Source organism: Amphibalanus amphitrite, unplaced genomic scaffold (assembly GCF_019059575.1).
Source record: "Amphibalanus amphitrite isolate SeventyFive unplaced genomic scaffold, NRLGWU_Aamphi_draft 000418F_arrow, whole genome shotgun sequence".
Classification (NCBI taxonomy): Eukaryota; Metazoa; Arthropoda; class Thecostraca; order Balanomorpha; family Balanidae; genus Amphibalanus; species Amphibalanus amphitrite.
This window is the reverse complement of record NW_024881912.1, coordinates 454,598-478,661: the sequence shown is the minus strand read 5'-3', so window position 1 is coordinate 478,661 and position 24,064 is coordinate 454,598. Positions and strand designations below refer to the sequence as shown.

Sequence of the window (24,064 nt, the reverse complement as noted above, 5' to 3'; positions counted from 1 at the left end):
CCATAGGTGCAAAATGTGCGACCTGTCCAAGTCGATTATTGGATTGGTGTCACTGACCAGGCGGGTTTACAATAGACTGGTTGATGCTATTTACATAGAGGCATTGAGATTAATCCACGGATTTTTTCGTTTTCCTGAGATATTGCAGTATTTGTTTCCCTAAAAAGTCTTCGCCTTGCATTATCTGTTCAGCGGTTGTGGTGTTTTGTTTACATGAGTCGGATTGACCAAGGCATAGTACAGACACGGTCTTTATTTCTATGCATTGCAGACACAGGGGACTGTCGGCGTTTTCTGTTGATTCTCCTGTTTGAAATTGTTTTGACTTATGCTACAACCTTTGGAAATCTGAAATGGAAAAATCCGCTTCATTCCAAGCATAAGTGATATACTACTTTGGTATATATTTGCTTCTCCGGATCCGCACGTCAGCAGAGTGCGCGAGTTTCTGAACAGGCAGAAGCACGGTCATGCACGGTCATTGGCAGAAGCTTATAATCAAGCTTGGGAATGCACTTTCCTTTTTGTTTTCTATTGTCAGTGAATGGGTTTTCAAATAGTTTTCCCGTGGTAGGTATTTTGCTTATTTGCATTTATTGATACTTTTCTGGGTATTTTGATTCCTGCAGATAATTGCGTTGTTTGTTACAAGTTTGTTATAGGTTTCTTGATTGCATATGAAATGCCAATGTTTCATAGACGTTGAATACTATTTCTTGGCTGCTTGGTGTGCACGGTTTACCCAAATGCCTAGTACAATTTGTTAAAAAAATCACTTGAAATAGGTACCCACTTATGTTATTTGTAAATGTTTTATAGTGTACATTGACATGGTACATAATATAAAATTGTAATAGTAGGAAGGCCTGACTGCAAAATATGGCAATGGCCAATGGGGTTGTTCACGTTGAGATGCACCACTTAAGGTCCATGACGCTTCGCACTAAATGTGCAGCACACCACAGGGTATATACTGCCTTGCACCACAGTAAATTCATGCTGCAATGGACTGGTGGAGTATGCCCTTGCTCTGATGAGATCTTGTATTGATCTTGTAGAGCTTTCCATAGTCTGGTAGATAAGTGCCCCCTAGTTGGTTGTTGCATTTACCTGTCATGTTACTGATTACCTAATGGTTTTCATTTTATTAGCTTAATTGATTTGTTGAATTATCAATGGGCATTAAATTCAATCATAGATGAAAGTTTATGCAAAAACACCATTTCAGTCATGTGCTGGTCTGGAGTCTTGTGGTAGCCTCAGCAAATAAGTATGTTCAATTTTGATTAATGATTAATGTGTTACACTGAAGAGATTCAACACCCTCAAGTCAACAGCAGAAGTTGGTGAAGGAATCAACTTCATACTTCATAGTTAATGATAAGTGTTTAATACATTAGTTACTTAGGTACCTACTCTGTGTTATGGGCACTCCTTACTGTGGGATTGTTTATCAGCATGCTGCCGGCCTAGGTAGGTACCAGTGTTTCTCCGCTTCTTATTGGTGAAATCCATTTGGAGTGTAGAGTTCACCAACAAGAGGTTGGGAAATGTCAGCAACTATCTTCCATATTTGGGAAGTTTGGCAGCCTGCTGAAAAAAATTGTGTCAATCAGCACTCTCCTGCATAGTGTAGCCATAGCCAGCAGTTGAAAATCTACAGACTGACCTCCTCATTCATTCCAGACTGTGAGCTGCATGAGGAATTGAGCCACTTCCACCTGCCGAGGCAGCAGCCATGGAGTCTGCACCTGAGCTGGATGATAATCATGTCGCCGCCCCACCAGTCACTGAGGCTGACTTCACCAGTGTGCTGCCAACTGCCGAGCCAGAGACCTACAGTGTACTCATGCATTCTTCAGAGCCGCTTGGCGGGTTCGTGTTGGCCGACGGCAGCGGCACTGTGCTCGCGCCGCTGCCGCGGTCCGCCGGCGCCGCGCTGAAACCGCCGGTGGGTCTAGACGCGCTGTCGGCGCTGGTGGACGTGGCTGTGGGCCACCCGGGACCGGCCGCCGACCCCGACGACCCGCCGGAGCCGGCCGACAGCGGCGCACAGACGGGCGCCGCCGGCCCGCTGCCGCCGCCCGCCGGTGACCACTGCCTGGTGTGCAACTCGCGCCAGCTGGACCGCCAGCCCGTGTCCGTGTTCGAGGAGAGCGTCCGCTCGTCGACCAGCCTGCGGCCGGTGCTGCACGCGCTGGAGGCGGCGCTGGAGACGCCGCTGGACCCGCGCGTCACGCACAGTCACGTGCTGTGCTCGGCGTGTTTCGAGCTGACGGAGCGGCTGGACCGGCTGAGAGAGGAGCTGACGGAGACGTGCGCAGCCGTACGCCGGCTCTACTGGCAGACGGCTGGGCTCTACTCGGAGCCGCAGCCGCCGGCCGACCCGGAGCCGGAGTCGGCGGCCGAGGAGGCGCGCCGGCGGCCGCTCCGTCCCGCCGCTCAGCACGAGACGGGGCGCTACCGGAGCGCGGCTGGTGGCCGGCGCGCGTCCCCGGCACCTCCGCCGGACCCGCCGCCGGCCACCGAGCCTGAGTCGCCCGCCCAGTGCAGGGACCTGGATGTCAACATACACGTGCATAAGGCCGGGTCGAGGAAACGAACTGCCGCCGCACTGAACGTGAGATACTGGGACACCTCTCCGATTCCTTTTGTTTTTGACTATAATTATGATACCTAAGAGTTGAAATACCGAAACTGTCTGGACCAGGCTAACTTGATGCCATACTGTTGTGCTGTATCATATCCAGTCAATCCATGATTCATCCCCATTTTCGTTTCGATTATACCTTGGACATGCCCTACCCAGTACCCATTCCTCCTGCCCTAACAATGCGTCAACTGCCCCTGAAGTTCACCGAGTGTCTACTCTCCTGTCTCCTGTCCACTTTCGCTCTCCCATTAGCGCCTCCCTGACCCACGCCGCGTCCTCAGGAGGACCGGCTGACGTGTCGCTACTGCTGTAAGAAGTTTCAGCGGCCGGCGCGGCTCCGTCAGCACCTGGCCACGCACACCCCGGAGGGATCCAACAATCGGTGCCACCTGTGCAACAAGACATTCAGCCAGAAGTACTACCTGAGGGAGCACGTTAAACAGGTGCGTGCAGGGTGTAATGGGGCGCAAAGTAGAGTGTCATTGCGACTCTGTGTAAACATTAGTCTTTTGGCTGTCAGCGTGTTAGTGTCTGCTTATATCAGTATGTCAGCAGCGTATGACACGCCGAATGCCGGTCTGTTTTATGTATCAGTGTCATAACTTAGTGTGTCACTGTCGGCAGTGTGTCATCATCTCGCCCCTATTTCACCAGGTGCACGAGCGGCGCAGTCTGCACAGCTGCGACCAATGTGGCAAGGCGTTCATGCGCCGACTCCATTTGGACGACCACATGCGCACGCACAGCGGCGACCGGCCCTACACCTGTGAGGTGTGCGGCCGTGGCTTTAGCCAGCGCGGCAACCTGCGAGCGCACGCCATGGTGCATACGGTCAGTGCGGGGCGAGCGGCGGGCGAAATTCCGTCTTGGATCTCGGGTACACCATATATATTTTGTTTATCATTAAGGCCTTTTGTTGTGGGATGTCGATGGTTCTAAAAATTACGACACTAACCCGGCTGTTTGCTGCTAACTTGTTAAATGCTCGTCGAGTCTCATCTGCGCCCTCCCTACCTCCCTTCCAGGACCAGTTTGCGTTCCAGTGCGACACTTGCGGGAAGCGAGTTAGGACGCGCCAGGCGCTCGAAGCCCACCAGAGGAAACACAACGACGAACGGCGCTTCGCGTGCACCATGTGCAGCGAAACTTTCCTGCTCAAGCGCTCGCTGGACCGGCACAAACGCAAGCACACAGGTCAGTGACTGCGTACCCGCACCGCGACCCGCAGAGGGTGCTTTTGGGAACGGCTGTCCTATGTCCATACTGGCTGATTTAGGACGTGCGGGTTTTGTGGGGCGCCCTCTGGTACGCGTTTGCTCTATGGAACGAATGTTTCGTGACAAACTGACACTTATTTGGTTTATCGATTCAAACTTACAAGCATGTCAGTATTCGCGCAATGATTGCACTTTTTATCGATTTGCAGGATAAACATTCACACCGTCTCTAATCATTCTGATATTGTATTAGCTCATGTTGAATTAGTCTTGAACCACCAGTGCCAGTCTGACCTCCCCCCGTTCATAGACCGACTCTCACGCCCTCGGTGGCCACTGGTCGTTCTATTTATTCTTTCTCTCCGCCTCAGGCGACCGTCCGTTCAAGTGCAGTCAGTGTACGCGGGCCTTCCGGGACCGCGGTGACCTGCGCTGTCACGAGGACACCCACAACGCGTCGCGCGCGCACGTCTGTCCACTGTGCGGCCAGGGGTTCGGCCGGCGGTACAAGATGCAGGCCCACCTGCGCTCGAAGCACGACCGGACCGACAGTCAGGTGCAGGAGCTGTGTCTGCTGCAGCAAACGGCGCACACGGTGAGCGGCCGGAGAACTCGCCGGGTGCGGGTCGGGGGTGGGGTGGTCAGAGTTGGCGGGGAGGTGTAGGAAGCCATGCAGGGGTGCGGAGTGTTGTAGGCTGCGGCTACGGAAGGATGCCGAGATCAGCTGCGTCGCAGCTACAGTTGCCCTCGTCTGATACTGTACTGATATCTGGGAGGCGGCGTCACATGACTGGCCCGTCTGCTCCCCTGTTCAGATGTTGCAGCAGTCGCAGCAGAAGCTGGAGCCCATCACTATAATGGAGATGGACGAGATGGCCGAGGCGGACCACCAGCAGCACACGGCGGCCGCCGCGACCGAGGGCGGCACCGAGTCGCAGACGCAGCATCTGCTGGTCCTGGCCTCCAACGATCCGCTGCCACCCGGCTAGGCAGGACTAGTTACATAGTCTCTGGGTGAACCAGAAGGGACGGTCGGACGTCCTAGTCTCTCAGTGAACCAGAAGGGACGGCCAGCCGGGCATAGTCTCGGTGAACCAGAGGGGGCATCCGGGCCTACTCTTGGTGAACCAGAGGGGGCATCCGGGCCCACTCTTGGTGACCCAGAAGGGGCATCCGGGCCCAGTCTCGGTGATTCAGAAGTCATAACGGACGGCCTGGAGCAGATGGCAGGTCCCGTGTTCAGAGGAGGGTCTCCAGCCGAGGTCCCATCGGTTACGATCCTCGCCAGATGCCAGCTGTTCACGAGGTACGAACAATTGAAAGCAGGTACTGTTAGGTATCCTCGCCGACTGTATATCCATCGAGTCGGCTCTGGCCCATTGTTCCTTTCATAGCTCGTGGGGTATATGCAATATCCCGTACTTCATCCATAATATGTCAGTTGTGAATGTTCATAAGTGATCTATCACGCATATCCACTGACTCATATTTCATGCCTATATTCATCGTCATACCAGCTCCATTTGGGGATCTAGGGGGTGCATCTTGCTAGTATTGCGTTGGGGATGATCTGAATCATATTCCCCGAACAGTGGTAAATGTGGCGTATATTCACCACACCTGAATCGACAATGTCATCATTATCACACAATTTTAATCACTTATTGTGTTGACTGCGGTGCGAATATATAACAAATATGTTATTTTTTTTTGTATTTGACATTTGCCGGATCCCGGCATCGCTGAGGTGATTATTTTGCACTTAAAACCGCTAGGCGTATGATAACGGCGCTGGCTTAAAGCCGACGTCATTTTCAAAAGACAAACTTCTCACAACAGTTGCTAAGCTCATGCTTACGAGTACACTAACGAAACATCGCTTCCCCACGTACACTTCATTCCATATGCATTCTGACCTGCAACAGATCAAACGAACTATCTCTCCAGAAGCGTCCACCCGCTCTCCATCGCCATACTCACAATACAGACACCTGAGTCAGTCACTCCGTCCCACACCGCACGTTGGTTACGCTGCGGCCGCACCGCGCGGGGACTCCCCTGACGCCGGCGGCGGGTCCTCTGTATCCTGCAGAGGATCCTCCGGCGGGTCCAGCGGGTCCTCGGGCGCCACCAGGTGCATGGCGTAGCTGACGGAGCAGTCGGAGGTCCAGCTCCATCGGCTGCTGACCGGGTTATAGCGCATGCCGTGCTGGAGACGCAGCGACATGCCGTCTGGGGAAGACGCGGAGCAGGTTAGAAGGGGTGCCCGGGAGAGACGAAAGGCATACAACTGACCAAACGCATCCCGAAGCGGGGCCCTGGGTAAAACAGAGGCAGCCGCGTATACGACAGGACTGAGGACCCCTTTGCGTTGTCCAACAATTATGACTTCCCGTAGTCCAGGAGGAAAATAATTAGAAAGACGTTTTGCATCGATGTCTTCCCTCAGAATGTGATTAGGTGTCCAGGAAGAACTCACCCAGCCCGTCAGCCAACAATGTCCAAACCACGTAATAGCACACTGGGCCAGACCCACGTTCCTCACGCCCCACTCACTGGCTGCCAGGAGGCTGTGTAGCTCCGCCGGCGGGATGAACTTGTTCCAGTCGTGGGTTCCCACCGGGAGAATCCGCAATAGGTACTCGGCAGCCAGTATGGCCGCCAGCCACGAGCACTGGCTTCGGTTCAACGTGGTGAGAAACAGCGAGCCGCCGGGCTGGGGAAAGCCGGAGGGTTAGATTTAGTACAATGAGCAGCACAGCGGCACTATGATGACTAAATTACGTTATTGTATTACAGCAAATCGATCCCATTCCAGACCTGGGCTGGCACCATGACATGTCGACTCGCTGCTGCAAGTTCTCACCCTCAGCAGTTGGCAGCACATGTCCAGGAACAGAGGCTGGTTATCCACGTGCTCCAGCACCTCGGAGGCCACGACGGCGTCGAAGGCGCGCGGCTGCTCCTGGGCAAGCTCCTCCACCGTGCAGCAGAGGTACTGGGGAGGCCGCAGCCCCGGGGACCGCAGCCGACGGTCCTCAGTCGCGTGCAGTGCGGCCACCTGGCGGTAGTGCGTTGATTAATACTGAACAGGCCCACAGGAACGTACGAATCAACATACCATACCACACGCGACTTTACATCGGTCCCTGGGAGTCACTGACGCGCAGCACCCGCCGCCGACGCACCTGTATATTCTCCTCGGCGGCGTCGATGCCGGTGACGTGGGCTCCCAGTCTGGCCAGCGGTTCGGAGAGCAGCCCCCCGCCGCAGCCGACGTCCGCCACCCGCAGACCGGCGAGGGGTCGGGCCGAGCGGCGCAGCGGCGGCGGCACGGCCCCGGTGCCCACCAGGCCGTCACGGACCAGCGGCACCCTACCGGCGGACGGAGAGGGGGTCGGGTGTGCTGGTGAGGGCGCCCAAACGATAGTAGAATAATTGAGAACTGTTGGAACTGAGCATGTAGGACATAATTAACGACAAACAGGGATAATCTCGCAAAAAGAAAATGTAAAGGGGATACGTTACAATGAGCTATCATTAAAAATATGTATATCATATGTAAAACATGTTTCATACATCCGGTGCTGACCAGCGCGGCTCGCTCAATGTTCATCACCGTTTTACATCCAGTGACCAGTCGGCTGGGCTCGCTCAATATGACACACCACAGCAGTCTGACCTGAGCTCGTTCATGGCGTGCAGGGGTCGCACCTCGCCCGTCTCGTCCCACCACAGCGCCGCCAGACGGCTGAACTTGGCCACCTCATCCGGGTTCACCGTGCTCTCTCCTGTGGGTAGGGTGAGTGAACAGGAGTGTCCGGCAAGGTCGGAGAAACCCGACACCATGACCGACGACATTAGGGAGTAGGGGAGTGGAGGGATAGGGATACGGTTGAAATACCTGGGACAGCATTTTCCAATAAAAAAGACGTGAGGTTGATTTCGGTCCTAGTGCAAGTCCTGGCACATTGACTGAAATACAAATTTGGTTGGACTAGGCCTGGAGAGCAGCCACACCCCTTCCCCACATATACATGCCCAGCAAACATGGCCGATAAAGACCTGTCATGAATAATCGATAGGTAGCTTTTATGGCAAGGCTTTATCACTTTGTGGTTACAATCAAGTCTATAAGTAGGTACAGATGTTAAAAAGTGATCTCAGGAGCAGCCCTTTCAATGCCCTTGATCTTGTTCAAATGCTTATCAACTGACATCCATGACAAGTGTACAGGGTGTCTCAAAAGTTCGTTGACACATTTCCCACGCCCATAAAGCATATAAAAACCGGCCAAAAATCTCAGGTTTTGGTGTCTGTGTGCACACTAGACAAATATGCATGCTTTGACAACTGATTCGGAAGGTTGGAAATCAAACTATTTGCTGTATCTCCAAAAATATATGTCCATACCGATTTTCGTCGCTCCGTCAGCTGCCGGAGGCTGATAAAAGGTTACCAGCTTTCAAGCTCTTGTAGGGGAATCCCCTCCAGTTTCTGCGTCAGATTTAGGTTTGACGAGCTCCCCGGCAACATCCGCTTCTCCCTGAAAGCCGACAGCTTGCATCGACACCATCCGTGAGCATTTTGTAGGTCTTCTCTGGCGCAAACTCCTTCATGAATGACTGGCGCCGACCTCACAAGCACCATTTTCCTTTTCAAAACAACCCCCTTCCTGAACAAATGGGAAGTGCCATGGGCGAATTTTTCGCAGCATATCATAGAAGAATGTGTCGGCCATCTGATTCTTAGACACGTTGTGCAAATTTTGCAATTCCCAAACGCTCATCATTCCCCATGACAATACCTTCGTTGAGTTGCGGAGTGTTTTCTTCAGAAGAGGCTCTGCTTTGTAAACGGCCAAAACCTGTCCATCGTGCGGTTTTGTCGGGATTTTGTGTCTAAAAGGAAGCTATTCGCTCCAGATCTGCCTCTTGAAACTTCGTAGGATAAAAATTTACATTAATTGACACTTTTGGAGGGTCAGTTTGTCAGTTGTCCTTGGCATTGATGATTTTCGTGTTATTTTTCCCCAAAATTTAGCGTTATAGATATTATAAACAATTTCAAATGATACTTTGTCTTTATTTTACGGTGACCTGCAATTTTTGAAACTGGTTAACCTCTGTCTGTGAGCTTCTTGTCAGTTTTCAATAGTTATGACTTCATTTTCAGCTGCTTTCCGGAGCACGAGTCTGCTGCCGTGCGAGGGTCGTTCAAAACGCTGTTAGTCTCGCATGGTTTTGTCCTTCAAAAATTTTAGCCGCCGTTTTTATTAGATGATCATCATGTTGTACTCATCCTCGCCGACAGTTTGCCATGGGTCATTTCCGACTTAACCATTCCCATTACTTCTGAAATAGAGAGTTTCTCAGTCGACCCGATTTTGCGACCTCCATTTTCATGCCTGACCCATGGTCAGAGATGAACCCTTTTTGTAAGCGCATGAAGGGTCGAATGCGCTTGAAAACAATGAGGCTGCTTGAGGAAGGTTGTTACGAATGCCCATGCAAAATTTCGACCGTTAATTAACCTTCGCCCCAGTGGGGGGGGGCATATGTTACCACCCTGTCGCGTTTTTTGCATGTGAATAAAAAACCGCGGCGCGTAGCGCCGCGCCGCTTGGGGTAGCTTTTGGTACATCAATTTTGGACAATGTGTGAAATTTTTGACCCCAGGTCATGTCAGGTCAGGTCACCAGGTCAAGTTAACTGACCAAGCCTAAAAAAAAGTTTGCAATCATGTCCAGCCTGCAGTGTTTGTCAGAAACGTTTCAAACTTGGTGGGTTGCATGCTGTTATGGGCGCCTACAATTTGTATATCTCGGATTTTTTATATCCTGACCTAAGGTCAGGTCAGTGGCGAAACCTTTCCATTACAAGTCAATGGAGAAAAATGAAAATGCCTCTAGATCCGTGTGTACGCATCGGAACAGTCCAAATTTTTCAGAATCACAATGATTTAGTCCACTCGTGATGACCAAGGTGTCATTTTTGCTGATAGCCTCTAGACAGGTCATCCGAGGTCACTTGAGGCTACAAACAGTTTTTTGCCAATAACTCGCGATTGGAAAGAGATAGAACGCTGGGGATGATCTCATTGTGTTTGTCTTGTTGAGAGTGAGACGCATCGACTAATATGCAACATGACCTTTTCCGGTAAGGTTGACCTTGACCTGAGGTCAAATTTTCAACTTGACCTTTCAAGGTCAAATTATAGTTCATTCGACGCGTCTCGGCGAGAGGAACACGATTCTGGCAATAGAAATGTCGTGGCTTTTTGTAGTCGAAAGTTATTGTCGAAAAACACTTCGTAAAAACAGCTATTTTTGGACTTTTTGCCCTCTGGAGGCCAAACCGTTGACCTGAGGTCAATATTGATAATGACCTTTTCAAAAGAAGAGTTCAAAAGCTATCGATTGCTCTTCCCTGCGTTATTCTAGCTACCATAGTTCCTGAGATAGCGGCATATTTTCTGAAAAATATAATGACAATTGGCAAATTTTGACCTTTGATGACCTCTGGTGACCCCAACATTGCTCTAAGGTGAAAAATGACTGAAATACTTTCAAACGTACGCATTGAGAGCTATCGAATGCTTTTTACCGCGTCTTTCTAGCCCTCTTAGTTTTTGAGTTAGAGGTGGGTGGTAACATATGCCCCCCCTCACTAGGGCGAAGTTGGCTGAGACCGCCACTGGGGCGCGGGTTAATGGTTGATTTAGAATTATTGACAAAAAAGCATGGCTGGTACCTGTCAACGAACTTTTGAGACACCCTGTAGTAACATGAAGAACAGTGCACTTGTTCATTTATAATGCCTGCCAGCAACTTTTTAAGCTATCAATGACATAAAAGGTGCATGTGAACTAAGATACCTCCACACTAATGCAATCAGCTGATTGTTAGAAATGCTTCCTACGGATGTCCCAGCAGGGATAAAGATAACCAAGATTATTTAAAACCCACCAGCTCCTGCATATCCTGAAAAAGAGGCTGTTTGTACATGTATACTTCTCTTATGTACTGGCTTGAGCCTCGAGACAGATATTCCCACTTGCTCAGAAAAAGCAGCACACAGTTTACTGATATTGAGCATTGAGCCAGATTTTGTCGGACACCTAAATGAGTTGATGACTGAACCTGAAACAATGTGAAGCAAGTTAACACAAAATCAACACATAAAATAATGTGCTCCATTTGTTCTTGCTTTAAATAGAACATATGAATCAATCAGGATTACCTTGGTAGGTACATTAGAAAAAGATGCAAAGCAAAACAAACCACTTTCCCCTAGGCATAAATGCGTGATATTGTGATAAGTAGGTACAGCATCGCGATCATATGATATGATATTCATAAACCTACTTATGATAATCATACTCATGATAACTATGATAATTATAACTTAAGTAGGTACAGCGTCAGCGTCGCAAACGAGTTGGAGTAGGTAGCTAATGGAAAAGGCTAAAAAACTCGACGTGTAAATTCTGAAAGCACAAAAAAATGACGATATGCTTAGCTAAGCACACAGCACTAATTCAGTGAGGACCTGAGGAGCAAGGAGGAGCTTAGAGCCTGGCTTAGAGCACCTAAGGTATATAAAAAACACAAGCACCATCGGGGGGGGGGGGGATAGCACCAGCTTAGCACCATTTGCATCAACAAATTTTGCAGCGCTTTAGCAGCATCTTATTTGTGCGCCGTATTTGTAAAAGTTTTGCCACGCAGCATTTATTTTCTACATTTTTGCAGAGGGCTGCTGCTGCTCCTGCACAGTGCAAAAAGAAAATTTGCGTTATTTTTTTCCATAAGATGAGATGAGATGAGTGTCTAACGGTCTAACGTACCGCTTCACTGTGATTCTTGAGAAAGAATGGCTCAAAGGGGAGTGCCGTAGTTAGCAGTCGCTCACTGAAGATCAAAGCTTACCGCCTCTGCGGCTTCAGCTTTTCATTACTGCTTCAGCCTCGTCGTAGCCTCGTTCAAAGGGAGAGATGGCAGACGCAGGCTTTTTCCGGGTGAGAGTTGTTAAGCCTTTTTATTTGGTGCATGCCTTTATGAATTAGATAATAATTTCCACAGGTTTATCAGTAAATGGATGCAGCGTAAAGTTTTTTAAAAGATGTTTTTCAGTATTCAATTGGTGTGCTCAGTTTCAGCTTTCAAGTTTCAACCTGTGTTTCCACCATTATTTCAAATAAGGTTGCACAATAATGGATAGTTGATAAGTGCAGGATTGCAAAGTTTTGGTATCTACTTGGTAACACTATAGGGGTACTGAAGCCCTAACTGCCACTGATGTGAATGGTTGAGGTCACTCGAGCGTGAGCACCCCAGCCCCTGATGGCAGAGTTCTGCAACTATGATAATATTGGTGTTCTCACAAGTGTTTGCATTTTTGTTTTATCTTTTTATTTCTTTGAAATACCTATCAAGTGAACTCATTTATGTGCCTTTGAAGATCATGGATATAATTTTGTTTTGCCACAGTAGGTAATGACATTTGACAATGACTGCCTTTTTTGTTGTTGTGATTGTTGCCCTATTTCAGCAGCTTGCCTTCACTGGATTGCACCTTTCAATGCCATCTATTCAGCATTGAAAGGGCAGCAGTTTTGATTCATCCTTCTGTCATTATTGATTGATTGTTTCTTTTCATTTTTATGTCATGATATTTGCTATTCTTCTGTTGTGTGTTATTATGCCAAAGCATTATCAGGAAGACTTTTAAGGAGCAGGTAGATGATCAAATCCTAGTGGTGATGTCATTCCACCTCTCATTCAGTCCTTTGTGCTGCATTTTTTATAGTTAGCTTGTGGTGGTGAGTGCACATGATGGATAAAAGCAGGTGCTAACAGTGGGGCATGCCCCTACTGTTTTCCTTTTTCAGGGTACATCTGCTGAGCAGGACAACCGCTTCAGCGACAAGGAAAAGAAAATGATGAAGCAAATGAGGTTCTCAGATAACCTAACAAAGAAGGTACAGTTTTCAGTGCTTTTGTTTTTGTTGTCTGTGTTTTTGGTCTCCAAACTCTCCCATCCCTATTGAAACAACCTTTCACCATCCAGACAGCATTAATCAGTGGTGCCAAAAATGAAAAGAAGGATACAAATTGTGTATGTCAACAATCTCAGGTTGTAGTAAGTTGATGGTCAGTGGAGAAAAGTTCATTGATAGCATACCTAAGTCATATCATTGTTTATCAAAAAGGGCACTAAACCTCAAAGTAGGCCTGTGCCAGCTCCCAAATTTGAGCATGTAGTTGTAGTAAAACAAATGATAGGTATAAGTTGTCATCTGTGTGGAGACTTATTGCTTCACTTGTATATTATTTTTCATGAATAATATGCACATAAAATTATATTACACTTACCCAGCATAGAAAATTGACTTCTTCTGTCATTTGACTTAACATTCCTTGGTTTTCCAGTCATTCAAATTTTCTTTGTATTCATTCAAAAAGTTTATTCAAAAGCTTGTGTTTGTCTTAAAGGGACCCTCCCACCTTCAAAAAAGTTAATGAATTGGCACGAAAGTGATGTCGCTCGGTTCAGAAAGAGCGAAAACGAATATCTACCAAATTTCATCGAAAAATATTCACCGGTTTTCAAGATATTAGACTTTTACTTTTGTTTACTTTTTGGGATCTCCGCTGTTCCTAGCGACTTTATTTGAAAGTGCGGCATTTGTTGCGCGCAAAGCAGCATATACCACCGCGTGCTACCAAACGTTTTAGTAAAAGATTTAAAAATCGTTAGATCTCCGCTGACGTCACAAATTCTAAGGGGGCATACCAATGCACTAGCCCCTTAGAATCCGAAAACTGCAAGTTTGAAATTCCATATCTCCGAATTAAAGCATTTGTCGATGTTGTGAGTGCCCAAACCGGTATTTGCAGGCCATGGCCACCAATTTGGCTATCTCAACTCAAAACTAATGTTAAGGTGGGAGTGTCACTTTAAGCCATGGTCTTAAAATGGATTATAAGCATTTTTATTTTTGTTTTTTGTTTTTAGCACAACTTAGTTCAACCCTTGCAAAGCTTAAGTCTTGAGCCCAATCTCATTTAGTCTCAAAATATGGTCTTGCAGTAAAATCAGTACTACGTTGTCCTCCTGTATCCCATTTTGCAGAGTGGTGACATTATGGAGGATTAACCCTCGCCCGTATGTTGTCGGTGTTTTTCTAGCCGCGAACGTATAAGGGGGGTCCGTTGGATCCTCCCCCGGGACCTGTTAGAAAGTCGTAATGTGTGGCTTTTATGTTTTTTTTCGGGGTGTTGATCACGAATATCATGTTAGTTTTGATCACAGATGATGTCTTCATGCATTTAGGCCAGGTCGGGTCAGGTCAGGTCAGGTCAACCAGTAGGGGTCCTGCCGGGTATTCGTAGTAGGTGTCAACCGCCTCTGACAGCTTCGTGGCATGTTACGAAGGCACCAAAACTACTTCGTAAATGTTCAAATGGTTGCCAAATTCGAATTCAGCTCCAAAAACTAGCCTGGAAACATGTAAAACTCGAAAAAGTGAGCCGAGGTCATCAAAGGTCAATGACTTGACCTGACCTTCAGGTGACCTTGACACCCATCCTAATGCATGGGACCAACATCATATCACATGTTTCAACGCTTGAAACCACGAAAAGACTGCAAACGCGCGGCTGATACAAGCCGATATACACCGAATCGCGATTCCAGTCAAACATGGCCTCAAGAAATAGGTCACAGGTCAAAGGTCATTTGGATCAGGGTCGTGAAATTTTCAGAGTAGGTGTGAAATTGATTGAATCGAGGGTACTGAAAGTTTCGTCGCGATCGGCCGCTTTTTACGCGAGTTATTTCGTTCGCCCCCCCCCCCCCCATACGGACGAGGGTTAAGGTTTATTCATTAATTACCACTGAACGACTGTTTTAAAGCCTGATAAAGGTAGTAGGTACACTTGATTTTGGAAACCCAGACACATAATATTTATAATTGTGTGTTCCCAGCAGACAACTGGTAATAACAATATCCCTCTTTATGTTTTTAGGTTTAAACAGTGCTCAATCAACGCTACCCTTCGGTCTAATGATCAGTTTGATGGTGGGACTCTGGACCGGAAATGTTTGATGTTTATGAGAAACGTATTTTATAAAGTTCTCTATCGTATTTAATTTAATATGGATGATGGTGTGCTATGCTAGTGCAGTACCAACATTTGTGATGCGCATTAGCTACGAAACGTCCAACTAATGAAATAGCTTTAAGAAAGCATTTATTGATGCTTTGGAAGCAAAGAACAGTGAACGGTCATTGTGTTAATGCATTAGATATGTATTATGTCATCAGCGTTCACAGACTTATTGGATAGCTATATGACTGTACAGAAACTTCACAATTTGTTTCTTTCCTGTTTTGCACTCCTTGAATTTCCTGCCAACGTGCGTCCTCTACATTGGTGTTTATTCATTGGTCAGGTGTCCCAGCATCTTATTAGAAATGGATTAACATAAATCAATTAGACATGTTCCCCTTGAAACTGTAATGTGTATTTTATCACGTGAAGTGTTAGTTGCGATGGTGGTGTGAAGCCACGTCCTTTGGTCAATGTTTTACTGGTCTATTCTCATTTTCATCCTGGGGCCGACTAGTTGTACCGCGGTCGAGTTGAGCGATGACACACTCTAGTGCCGACCCAGGTAAGGCCGTACATAGGTAAAGTAACAGACTGTTGAACTGATTGCTAGTTCAGATACCTGTAACAGTCAACACGTCGATAATTTCGAAGGTGCGTTACTTGCTGAATCAAATAATCACGCTCACCGTCAACTTACTTTTCTGCTAGTGCTGCCACTTGTTGTTGTGTTGCTTTGCATACATGTGGAATGTTAAAAATAAATATAGTTTTGTTGACTCAATGTCATGCTAGGCATATCCGAAATGTATCTTTTCATTATATATTAAAGTCCCTTCAAAGGCCATCATGCGCCATCATAAGACATTTCTGTAGTGTGTTGAAATTAACCCGCTAGCCTGAATGTTGAATCCATTAGCCTGGGTTTGCAATATCTAAACTGGCGGTCTTATTGTTTAAATCCGATGGGTGCTTCCACGCTGATGTCATGGCGTGTATGTAACACGCATCCCACCATATTCCTTTCAGGTCGACATGACCCGTGTGAAGCTTGATGTTCTGAAGCCGTGGATCACCCAGCGGATCACGCAGCTGTTGGGCATCGAAGATGACGTCGTCATTGAGTTCGTCTTCAACCAGCTGGAAGAAAGGGTACTCTTGATGGAGGGTTGTCTCATAAGTGTTGAACTGATCAGTGCCACTTTCGAGTTTGCTTGAACCTTTTAAAATAAGGCTGTGGTCTTTGATTGCTGTATTTCTTATTACCTATAAAAATCAGTAAATGGAAAACATTGTAGGTGCCCACCGATACGCCAAGTTTCTGTGTAATTCGGCCTTTCACTGCGGAGGTTTTATAAGCTAAACTATTCTTACGTCTCTGGTTTAACACATAGCTCGTGACATGACGGTCACCCTGATGCACCAATAGCTTTTTCTTTGATACTTGCTTTAGTATACAAGTATTTAGTAAGCATATACCTCAGTATATATTGTATAAGTTATTAACTTCCCTCGCTACTAAATCATTTGTCTTTGTTTGTTCGTATTTTGTCTATAGGTTAGCTCCAATAAGACGTGACGAAGCCGTGCTGATTATAGTCAATATCAGGGTGAAGGGATGAAGCTTCTGAGCAGAGTAGATCGTTTATCGAACGTTTTCTTTGTTGCAAAGATATATAAAGCCTCTAAAGCATAATACCGATCCGCTGATGCTAAGCAGCTAACATTTTCTAACGATGTTGAAATGGCTGGCTTAGCGATCGTCCAAGCCATATAGTTTCGGGTATCTTCACGGTGCATTGAAAATGTTGTGTCCAGTTCAGGCTTGTTGCTTGCTTTCAGAACCCAGATCCAAAGAAGATGCAGATCAACTTGACAGGGTTCCTCAACGGCAAAAATGCTCGTGTTTTCCTGCATGAGCTTTGGGGACTGCTCAGTTCAGCGACCATGAATCCAAGTGGCATTCCTGACAGTTTCATCGAACAAAAGAAGGAAGAGATCCGGCGACGAAATGTACGTATAATTCACTCGGACTGCTATCATTGGTGCACGCAAGCTGTGAAAGTGGTTGTGTTGATGAGCTATGCATACATGATGTTAACGATACGCGAACGTCCCATTGTTTATCGTCATTTTAGGAGGACCAGGCACGCCTGGAGCAGGACATCCGCCGGCAGGTGGAGGCTGAGCGCGAGCGTGTCGAGAAGGAGCTCAATGTCAGTCACGCCCGACGTCAGTCTCGCTCGCGGTCCCGGGAGCGGAGCGGGCGGCGGCGGCGGCGCTCCCGGAGCAAGAGCCGCAGCCGCTCGCCGCGCCGAGAGCGGGGCTCGGGCGACGGCGCCGCCCGGCCTGATGAGCAGGTGCCCGAACAGGGCGCCACCGAACCCACCAACGGCTCGACCGCACATGCTGCGACTATGGAGGCGGCCGTCGCTCAGGCGGCTGAGGTTGCTGCCTCTCTAGCCCGAAAGGAAGCGGCAGCGTCTGAAAATGATAGGTGAGAAATGGATGCTTGTGTTAGTCTTATTTTTGTCTTGCTGCGATGTGCTATTGTTTGCTTTACTATGCAGTATTATTCTGTAGGTAGATAAATTTATATTTGTATCGGGTCGAAAAACATGCGATATAGTGCAATATAGTCGTAAAGCCTTTCAAGAGTCGACACTGTTGACGCGATGCCACCTTGTTTAAATCCGTAGGTCTACCGATGCGCCTACGGAAGCCGCTGACAAGCAGGATGCCACGAAAGATGGAAAGGAAAAGTCAAACGTGAAAGCAGAGGCTGTCAAGGTGGAACCGGAGTCAGACTCGAAGAAATCCGACGACTTTGAAATAAAGAAGAAGGAGGACACCATTCAAAAGAAGAGGAAGTATCGTTCAAATAAAGAATCAGATGATGAGCTCGAAAAGGTACGCATGAGTTTTAGACTAGGTAACTATGCATTTTATATGTAACAGATACTATTGTGAAAACTCGTTTGATGTAAGCCCATATTTCCTGCAATGAAAGTGTGTGCTGTTTTAGCTGAGTTTTCACCATGTGTGGTATGTGAATGCCAAGCCGCTCACGCTCTTTCCTTGGTTTCAGAAGCACGATCGCTCGAGGAGTGGCCGGGACAGATCTCGCTCCCGAGAACGTCGCCGCAACCGATCCGGGTCCCACGACCGGGATCGGCGGCCTCGGGAGCGGGACCGTCGCGGGGACCGGGAGCGCGAGAGAGACCGAGATCGCGACAGGGACAGGGACCGCGAGCGAGACAGAGACCGCGACCGGCGCGTCAGGGACCGGGACCTCGAGCGGGAGAGAGACCGCGACGGCGATCGCGACAGGGACCGACGCGACCGGCGAGACAAGGAGCGCGACCGCGAGCCGCTGGTCCGCAGAGACAGGGAGCGGTCTCCGAGGCGTCGGTCACCGCGCAGGAGGTAGGCTGCTTGATTCCGTCATGTATCGGCCTCGCCGGTCTTTCTTGATGTTACTTTTCACTTTTTGCATTGTTGCTATTTATTGTTGTATGCTACACTTATTTATCTTCGTTTTGAGTACAACGTCTCTGCCTTACCTCATCATCCCTTTCATTGTATGGTGGGTCACTCTACAGCTTTTCTGTCTCTCTGCGCTGGCGGTTTCTTTCTGTGTTGTTATTACTGCTCGTCTGTTCCTTTATGGATTTATCCACAAAATCTCTCTTGCCTAACCGTCTCCTCATTTTATCACTGTGTCTACAGGTCACCGCCCCGCCGCGAGAGCAGGGAGCGTGTAGCTGCTCCGGCGCCAGTCCGTTCACAGCGTGCCGGACGGCGCGGGGAGTCTCCGCCACCCCCGGCCACCAGTCGGCGGCCGGCGCCGTCATCCCGCCGCGAGCCGGAGCCCTCGTCCAGCTCCTCAGGCGAGGAGAGCGAGTCAGAAGAGTCGTCGGCCAGCGCATCCAGCGCGGAGTCAGAGGAGGATAGGAAGCCCAGGCGCAAGAAGAAGAAGAAGAAGGAAGTGTCCAGTAGCTCAGAGGAGGAGGAAAGCTCCAGTGAGGAGGAAGACGAGGAAGAAGAGGAGGTGGAGAAGAAACGCAGAAGTAGGAAACGCAGGAAGCCCAGCACGGACGAAAGCGAATCCGAGGAAGAGGTGGGATATATGATTTTCTATTGAAATTGTTCATAGGGGCGTCATGGCTACACTGTCATTACGTCCCTGAACCCCTAACACGGAATGTCATGTCTGTGTAAAGTACACTTAATCACCCTGGAGCCTCATGCCTACTGGTCGGGCAAACATTTCATGTGCGATACCGATGTGCGTGTCATGTGTGATTAATTCCCATTTTTTACTTTACAGGACTCCGAAGAAGAAAAACGGAGAGCAAAGAAAAAGAAAGATAAAGCCAAGAAGCGTAAGAAGGAAAAGCGTCGCCGTCGAGATGACAGCGAAAGCGATGAGAGTGATGACGATGAAGAGGATGATAAAGAAGAAAAGCCCAAACAAAAAAGCAGTCGGAAGTCGAGACGGGGTGATAGCGACGACGACGACGATGCGGATTCGTCGTCAAGTGATGAAGGGAATCTGGAAGAGTTGGAGAAGAAACTCCGTGAAAAAGCGTTGCGCTCTATGAAGAGCAAAGGACAGAAACATGAATCGGCCAGCGAGTCTGACGAGGGCTCCTCGTCGGACGATAGTGAGGAGTGAGCTGGTCTACCTCCACTGGGTGGAGTCGCGCTATTGTGAACTCTGGGAGATGTTGCAGTGTCTTGTGGGAAGGGTTGTTCACGTGTCGACGCGATCACCATTGGCAAGCAGTGTGTGTACTACCCGAATTGGCCATCGGCTGACCACTACCACACGGACGGTCAGTTCCCGCGCTGCGACTGGTGTCAGGCTCTTCCGTGCTCATTGGACTGTGAGTGACGCCGCAGCATTTGTTTGCCTGATTTCGAAGTGGTCACATTGTCTTGTTTCTTGAAAGTCAGTTTTTACACAAACCTCCTGGACACTGAAATACACCGGTCATTGTCGTTTATTATGTTTGCGGTTGGAAATCAGTTCTTTGTGAGTGCTAAACCTGACATACCGATCGAATGGATAACATCGACCTAGTGAGTGTTACTGAAAATTTTGACGAACAAGTCCACAGCGCCAATCTGGTCCAATGCTGCCCCTTTGCCGAAGATTCACGACATATTTGTATACACTTTCACACCACAATAAAACATGTTACATCGTCTAGTCTTCCATTCGTCTTTCAATTTGTTAACGCTCTCTTTTTATATTTCCCCAATTCATTTGTTTTCCTGCTCTCATTTGTCGATAATGGTAACCCTATAGTACTAGTCGTGGACGGCATTAGCTGTGAACGACAGTAGCGCAAAGCTAGCAATCATCACTCACATCACGGGACACTGCACTGCAGGCAGCTGATAGCTGTAGGAAAGAACACCACGAGAACGACACGGCTGCCGTCTGGTCCACGCTCGGCAGTGGGGCTGGCGACGTTCGATGGTGCTGCTGTAGCCAGATGTTTCCCGCGCGGAACTTTCAGACGCGACATCGTGTGCCTCATCGGTGCTGCGATGGGGTGGCGGGATCTCCCAGGCCCTGAAGCACAGTGACACAGAGTCAATTGTCGGACTTTCGGTTGAGGGTGTATGGACGTGGTTGCATGGTTATCACACGGAATGGATAAACAGTTTTGTAGATATCGTTCACCTCAATGACTCAATGTAACTGCAATGCTATTGTGGGGCGGATGCCAATAATCTGGGGTCTTTCTGTCATTTGTGAAACGCTGCAACGCGAATCAGTCAACATTTCCATTTGGAATTATGTTGATGGGACTGCCTTCACATAAATGCTTTATTTTGAGAGTAGGTAGTGTGGTTTATGTTGTGCTCAGCTACAAGGACAGTTCAGGGACTGAAACTCACGCTGTTGTTGCTGCTGGCCCGCTGACGTGGTCGGCTCTGGCCGCGTCGGTCGCCGATGTCGGGCAGATGTGTGCTCAGAGAGAATGTCATCTCCATGTTCTGCGGCGACACCAGCGTCACACTCGTCCAGTTCTTCGCGTCTGCGGAGGGAAGACCTCTAGATGCGACCCTCTGCCCCCGGCCTAGCAGGGAGACCCTCGGCTTTCCTTCATTAGCTCCAGGACGTTTTTGGTCGCGTGGCTGAGCTTGGCTGAGGAGATTGGAAGCTCCAGATCCTTCAGGTGGTGATGTGTTAGAGACTGCGGTGTTCTGGAGCACAGGGCCTGTCTTGTCTATCTGTGAAGTGGTTTCATCCATTGTCAGGAGGGTCGTGGGTCCGAGAGTCATCCTTTGCCGGCTTGTTTCATCTTCCGGTCGTTCCTCCGTGCTTAGAAGCTGCTGAGCGTCAGACAAGGGCACGAATTCTTTTGGGTGATCGGCATAGGGATCCTTCGAAAGACGGTCATTATAAAGATGCGGACCCGTTATTTCTGCACGCGATTCATCAGTAGTAAGGGGTTTATGTCTTGTGTCTGTATGCAACGAATCTGTTCCTGGCTGTGATTCGCCATCAGCTTGTCCGAACGTTGACATATCTTGGACCTCGGCATCACTGGCCGACACGTGTCGAGAAGACTTCCCAAGACTACGATCTGATGGCCCAGAGCCGTGGTGGTGGTGTTGAGCAAATATTTCTTTAGGGTCGCATGAGCTGGACCAAAAACACCACGGTGTTTCATGCTTTGTGATCGTGGATACTGAATGAACACAGTCCTCGCTCATTACCTGGCTATGGCCGGTATGGGCTTGTAGAGCACAGGGCGCACTTGCATGGTTATCGGCATGCGACCTAACGCATTGGTGATGACCCGAGGAACATCGACTTGTCCAACCGTCCGCCGGTGACACGTGATGACCTCTGGCGTCGAGCTGTGGCTCAAGTTGCAGCGAGGATTCAGGGGCTATGCTGGAGCTCTGAGCTCTGCAAATGTTACCTCCTTTCCAGTGCTCTATATAGTACTGTCTTTCAGTGGCATTACGTCTCCTAAGCTGCGGTGACCCATGCGGTTCGCCTGCACAGTCATGGTTTCGGTAGCATCTGAGGTCAAAATGTGCCGATGGCTGAGCTGGTACAACGAATGGCACTTCGGTACGCTCTCCACTTCGTAGTAATGGTAAATGCTGTTTCGTTTTACTGGCCTTATGAAGACGGGCGTCCATCCCCCTCTCGACATTTTCTACTCTGCCCTGACTAGCCGATCGTCTGCGGGCTGGTCGTGGAGATTTTGTTTTTGTTTTGTGCTCAGCTTCGTCGATTTTCTGTTGACTGAGTAGCTGTCGAAGGAATAGCGTTCGGTTTCCTCGGAAACGGGACGAATCAGACGACAGAGATTCAATTGTGCAACTTTCACCGGTAGTAATATCGATGAAGAATGCTTTCTGATCATCTTTAGCAGTATCCCTCAAGCTTTCTTCCTTCTTCGGTGCAAGTCTTTCGTTTGCGTCTACAGTATTTTGTCGCGATGCACCACATTCCACAGCGGGAGTCTGGCCCATTTTATCGCTGTGAATACTCTGCGCGGCATCGGATGCCTGGTCATTGGGAAACACATTTTCGTTCGAAGGCGCTGGCATAAACGGTTCGTTACAGCATCCCGTCGTGTCTTGTGGGTGAAAACCCGTGGCGCTGCTGACAGAAAAGTTGGCTGCTCTATCTTTTAAAGGCGAAGTTTGAAAGTATTTATCCTTGTTCTCTTCATATACGCATTTTGATGTTTGATTTTGACCGTTTGACATTGCAGGTTTTGCAGTTTCAGATTTCCCTATTTGGTCTGGTTGTTGATATATGCTGTTTGGAGGAACAGCACTCGACGATTTGCTGTCTTCAAAGGCATTAATTTTTCCTGACTTCACTGCATTCATCTTCTTAGCAGGGCTGCGCGGGCTCATACGGCACTGACGACCTACCACTGACAGCTGGGCTGCTGCGTCCACATCTTGGCAACACTCCTGGTCGTTATGATCGAATGAAGGAGACTGATTCTCACCATCGTCTGCTGTCGGCTGCTGAGTCAGCATCTTGCAACGAGGTTCGTGCTCCGCTATATCCTGGAGGTTCTTCCCCATGCCTTGTTCCCGCTGGGTGGTCACCTCTTTACGTTTTCTGTATTCGAGGAGTGAGCTTGGGTCGTTGTTTGATGTCTCCTCGCTTTGATGGCTCCGATCTGTTGTGGTTTTAGTTATGACAGATGTTACGGTGAAAACCTTTTGTTTCGTTGATGTGGGCTTTGTATTTTCAGGTGATTTAGAAATGATTTGACGTTCGCTAGTTTTTGATCTGGCATTGCAAATCTCATTTGCATCCTGCTCAGCTACCTCTGGTAATGCTTCCACTCTGTTTTTGTCCATCTTGAGAACCACTATAGGATCAAATGTAACTTTTGATGCGCGCCGCTGAACCTTTTTGTCCGGATGTGGTGGCGGCCGTGACCGGTCACTCGGCTGCAGGATGCCGGTAGTTGGGGAGTCTTGCTGCAGGACTCGGGCTGTTGGGGCGTTCTGCTGCAGGATTCCAACAGTTGGGGCGTCCCGCTGCAGGTTTTCGTTAGTCTGTGCTGTCTGTTGTACCGACGCTACTGGACAGTTTTGTTGGACATCACTTTCTGGTGGTTGCTTGAAACAAACGCGCATTGGAGCAGCTGTCTGTGCAGTGGTTTGGTGATCGTCAGTCTCCGCCTTTGGCTGCTGAGCTAACCCACAAAATCGCTGGGTGGTGCCGAATGCTTGCATAAAGGGATTTTGGTTTTGTGCAGCACCCTTTTGCGTGGAGCCGTGGTTGGAGATGCCTTCTTGGTGTGAAGGATGGAACCTTTCCTGCTCGGAGAGGCTAGGTTTATATGGTGCTCTGGGGCGTGGAGAGGTATGACTCGGTGAGATATCCTGGTGCGGGTGACTGTAATCTCTCGCCACTCCCTGTTGAGGCCTGGAGCTCTGCTCCACTCCGCCCTGAGAAGGGCTGTAGTATTGGGTCAGTTCTGATGGCAATGAGTCACAGTTCGGCGCTATGCGCTGCTGAGTAGGACCGTGATTCTGTGCCGCTCCTCGCCACGGATAGCGGTGGTTCTC

General features: G+C 48.8%; 4 protein-coding genes across 9 annotated transcripts; 2 read left to right on the top strand and 2 right to left on the bottom strand.

Annotated features, from left to right (window-relative positions):
- The first annotated feature begins 472 nt into the window (after positions 1-472).
- LOC122391012 (myeloid zinc finger 1-like) lies at positions 473-5,573 on the top strand. Its single transcript, XM_043384528.1, has 7 exons — positions 473-570; positions 1,687-2,620; positions 2,935-3,096; positions 3,308-3,484; positions 3,679-3,847; positions 4,242-4,465; positions 4,686-5,573. Exons 2-7 carry the CDS (start codon positions 1,739-1,741, stop codon positions 4,857-4,859), a joined length of 1,788 nt encoding a protein of 595 aa, XP_043240463.1. The 5' UTR covers positions 473-570; positions 1,687-1,738; the 3' UTR covers positions 4,860-5,573.
- Positions 5,354-11,546, bottom strand: LOC122391013 (ubiquinone biosynthesis O-methyltransferase, mitochondrial-like). Of its 5 annotated transcripts, none has more exons than XM_043384530.1 (7): positions 11,522-11,546; positions 10,838-11,011; positions 7,553-7,661; positions 7,059-7,245; positions 6,737-6,931; positions 6,427-6,586; positions 5,354-6,102 (listed from the first exon to the last, which is right to left on the bottom strand). In XM_043384530.1, exons 2-7 carry the CDS (start codon positions 10,965-10,967, stop codon positions 5,897-5,899), a joined length of 987 nt encoding a protein of 328 aa, XP_043240465.1. In that variant the 5' UTR covers positions 10,968-11,011; positions 11,522-11,546; the 3' UTR covers positions 5,354-5,896. The 5 variants fall into 5 exon arrangements, with proteins under 5 accessions (XP_043240465.1, XP_043240466.1, XP_043240467.1 ...); XM_043384531.1 differs by lacking the exon at positions 11,522-11,546 and adding an exon at positions 11,461-11,514; XM_043384532.1 differs by lacking the exon at positions 11,522-11,546 and adding an exon at positions 11,421-11,496.
- A 22-nt stretch (positions 11,547-11,568) lies between these two features.
- Positions 11,569-19,993, top strand: LOC122391011 (serine/arginine repetitive matrix protein 1-like). Of its 2 annotated transcripts, none has more exons than XM_043384526.1 (9): positions 11,569-11,895; positions 12,763-12,852; positions 16,016-16,138; positions 16,829-16,999; positions 17,125-17,483; positions 17,686-17,896; positions 18,075-18,412; positions 18,716-19,106; positions 19,317-19,993. In XM_043384526.1, exons 1-9 carry the CDS (start codon positions 11,866-11,868, stop codon positions 19,662-19,664), a joined length of 2,061 nt encoding a protein of 686 aa, XP_043240461.1. In that variant the 5' UTR covers positions 11,569-11,865; the 3' UTR covers positions 19,665-19,993. The 2 variants fall into 2 exon arrangements, with proteins under 2 accessions (XP_043240461.1, XP_043240462.1); XM_043384527.1 differs by having other exon boundaries at positions 11,579-11,889.
- On the bottom strand, positions 19,975-23,436 carry LOC122391010. The gene is made up of 2 exons (XM_043384525.1): positions 20,900-23,436; positions 19,975-20,570 (listed from the first exon to the last, which is right to left on the bottom strand). The coding sequence occupies exons 1-2, from the start codon at positions 23,345-23,347 to the stop codon at positions 20,532-20,534; spliced, it is 2,487 nt and encodes an 828-aa protein (XP_043240460.1). The 5' UTR covers positions 23,348-23,436; the 3' UTR covers positions 19,975-20,531.
- Between the last annotated feature and the right edge of the window lie 628 nt (positions 23,437-24,064).

What these genes read in the sequence shown, in the direction of transcription:
- LOC122391013 (XM_043384529.1), bottom strand. An exon ending in CACGCCATGAACGAGCTCAG is followed by an intron (nt 7,246 to 7,552) that starts GTCAGACTGCTG and finishes GTCCGCCGGTAG; the next exon opens with GGTGCCGCTGGTCCGTGACG. An exon ending in TGTGCTGCCAACTGCTGAGG is followed by an intron (nt 6,587 to 6,736) that starts GTGAGAACTTGC and finishes GGCTTTCCCCAG; the next exon opens with CCCGGCGGCTCGCTGTTTCT.
- LOC122391011 (XM_043384526.1), top strand. Translation starts at nt 11,866, where the DNA reads ATGGCAGACGCAGGCTTTTTCCGGGTGAGA. An exon ending in CAGATAACCTAACAAAGAAG is followed by an intron (nt 12,853 to 16,015) that starts GTACAGTTTTCA and finishes TATTCCTTTCAG; the next exon opens with GTCGACATGACCCGTGTGAA. An exon ending in AAGAGATCCGGCGACGAAAT is followed by an intron (nt 17,000 to 17,124) that starts GTACGTATAATT and finishes TCGTCATTTTAG; the next exon opens with GAGGACCAGGCACGCCTGGA.
- LOC122391012 (XM_043384528.1), top strand. Translation starts at nt 1,739, where the DNA reads ATGGAGTCTGCACCTGAGCTGGATGATAATCATGTCGCCGCCCCACCA. An exon ending in CGCACGCCATGGTGCATACG is followed by an intron (nt 3,485 to 3,678) that starts GTCAGTGCGGGG and finishes CCTCCCTTCCAG; the next exon opens with GACCAGTTTGCGTTCCAGTG. An exon ending in TGCAGCAAACGGCGCACACG is followed by an intron (nt 4,466 to 4,685) that starts GTGAGCGGCCGG and finishes TCCCCTGTTCAG; the next exon opens with ATGTTGCAGCAGTCGCAGCA.
- LOC122391010 (XM_043384525.1), bottom strand. Translation starts at nt 23,347, where the DNA reads ATGGACAAAAACAGAGTGGAAGCATTACCAGAGGTAGCTGAGCAGGAT. An exon ending in GGGCCAGCAGCAACAACAGC is followed by an intron (nt 20,571 to 20,899) that starts GTGAGTTTCAGT and finishes ACTGTGCTTCAG; the next exon opens with GGCCTGGGAGATCCCGCCAC.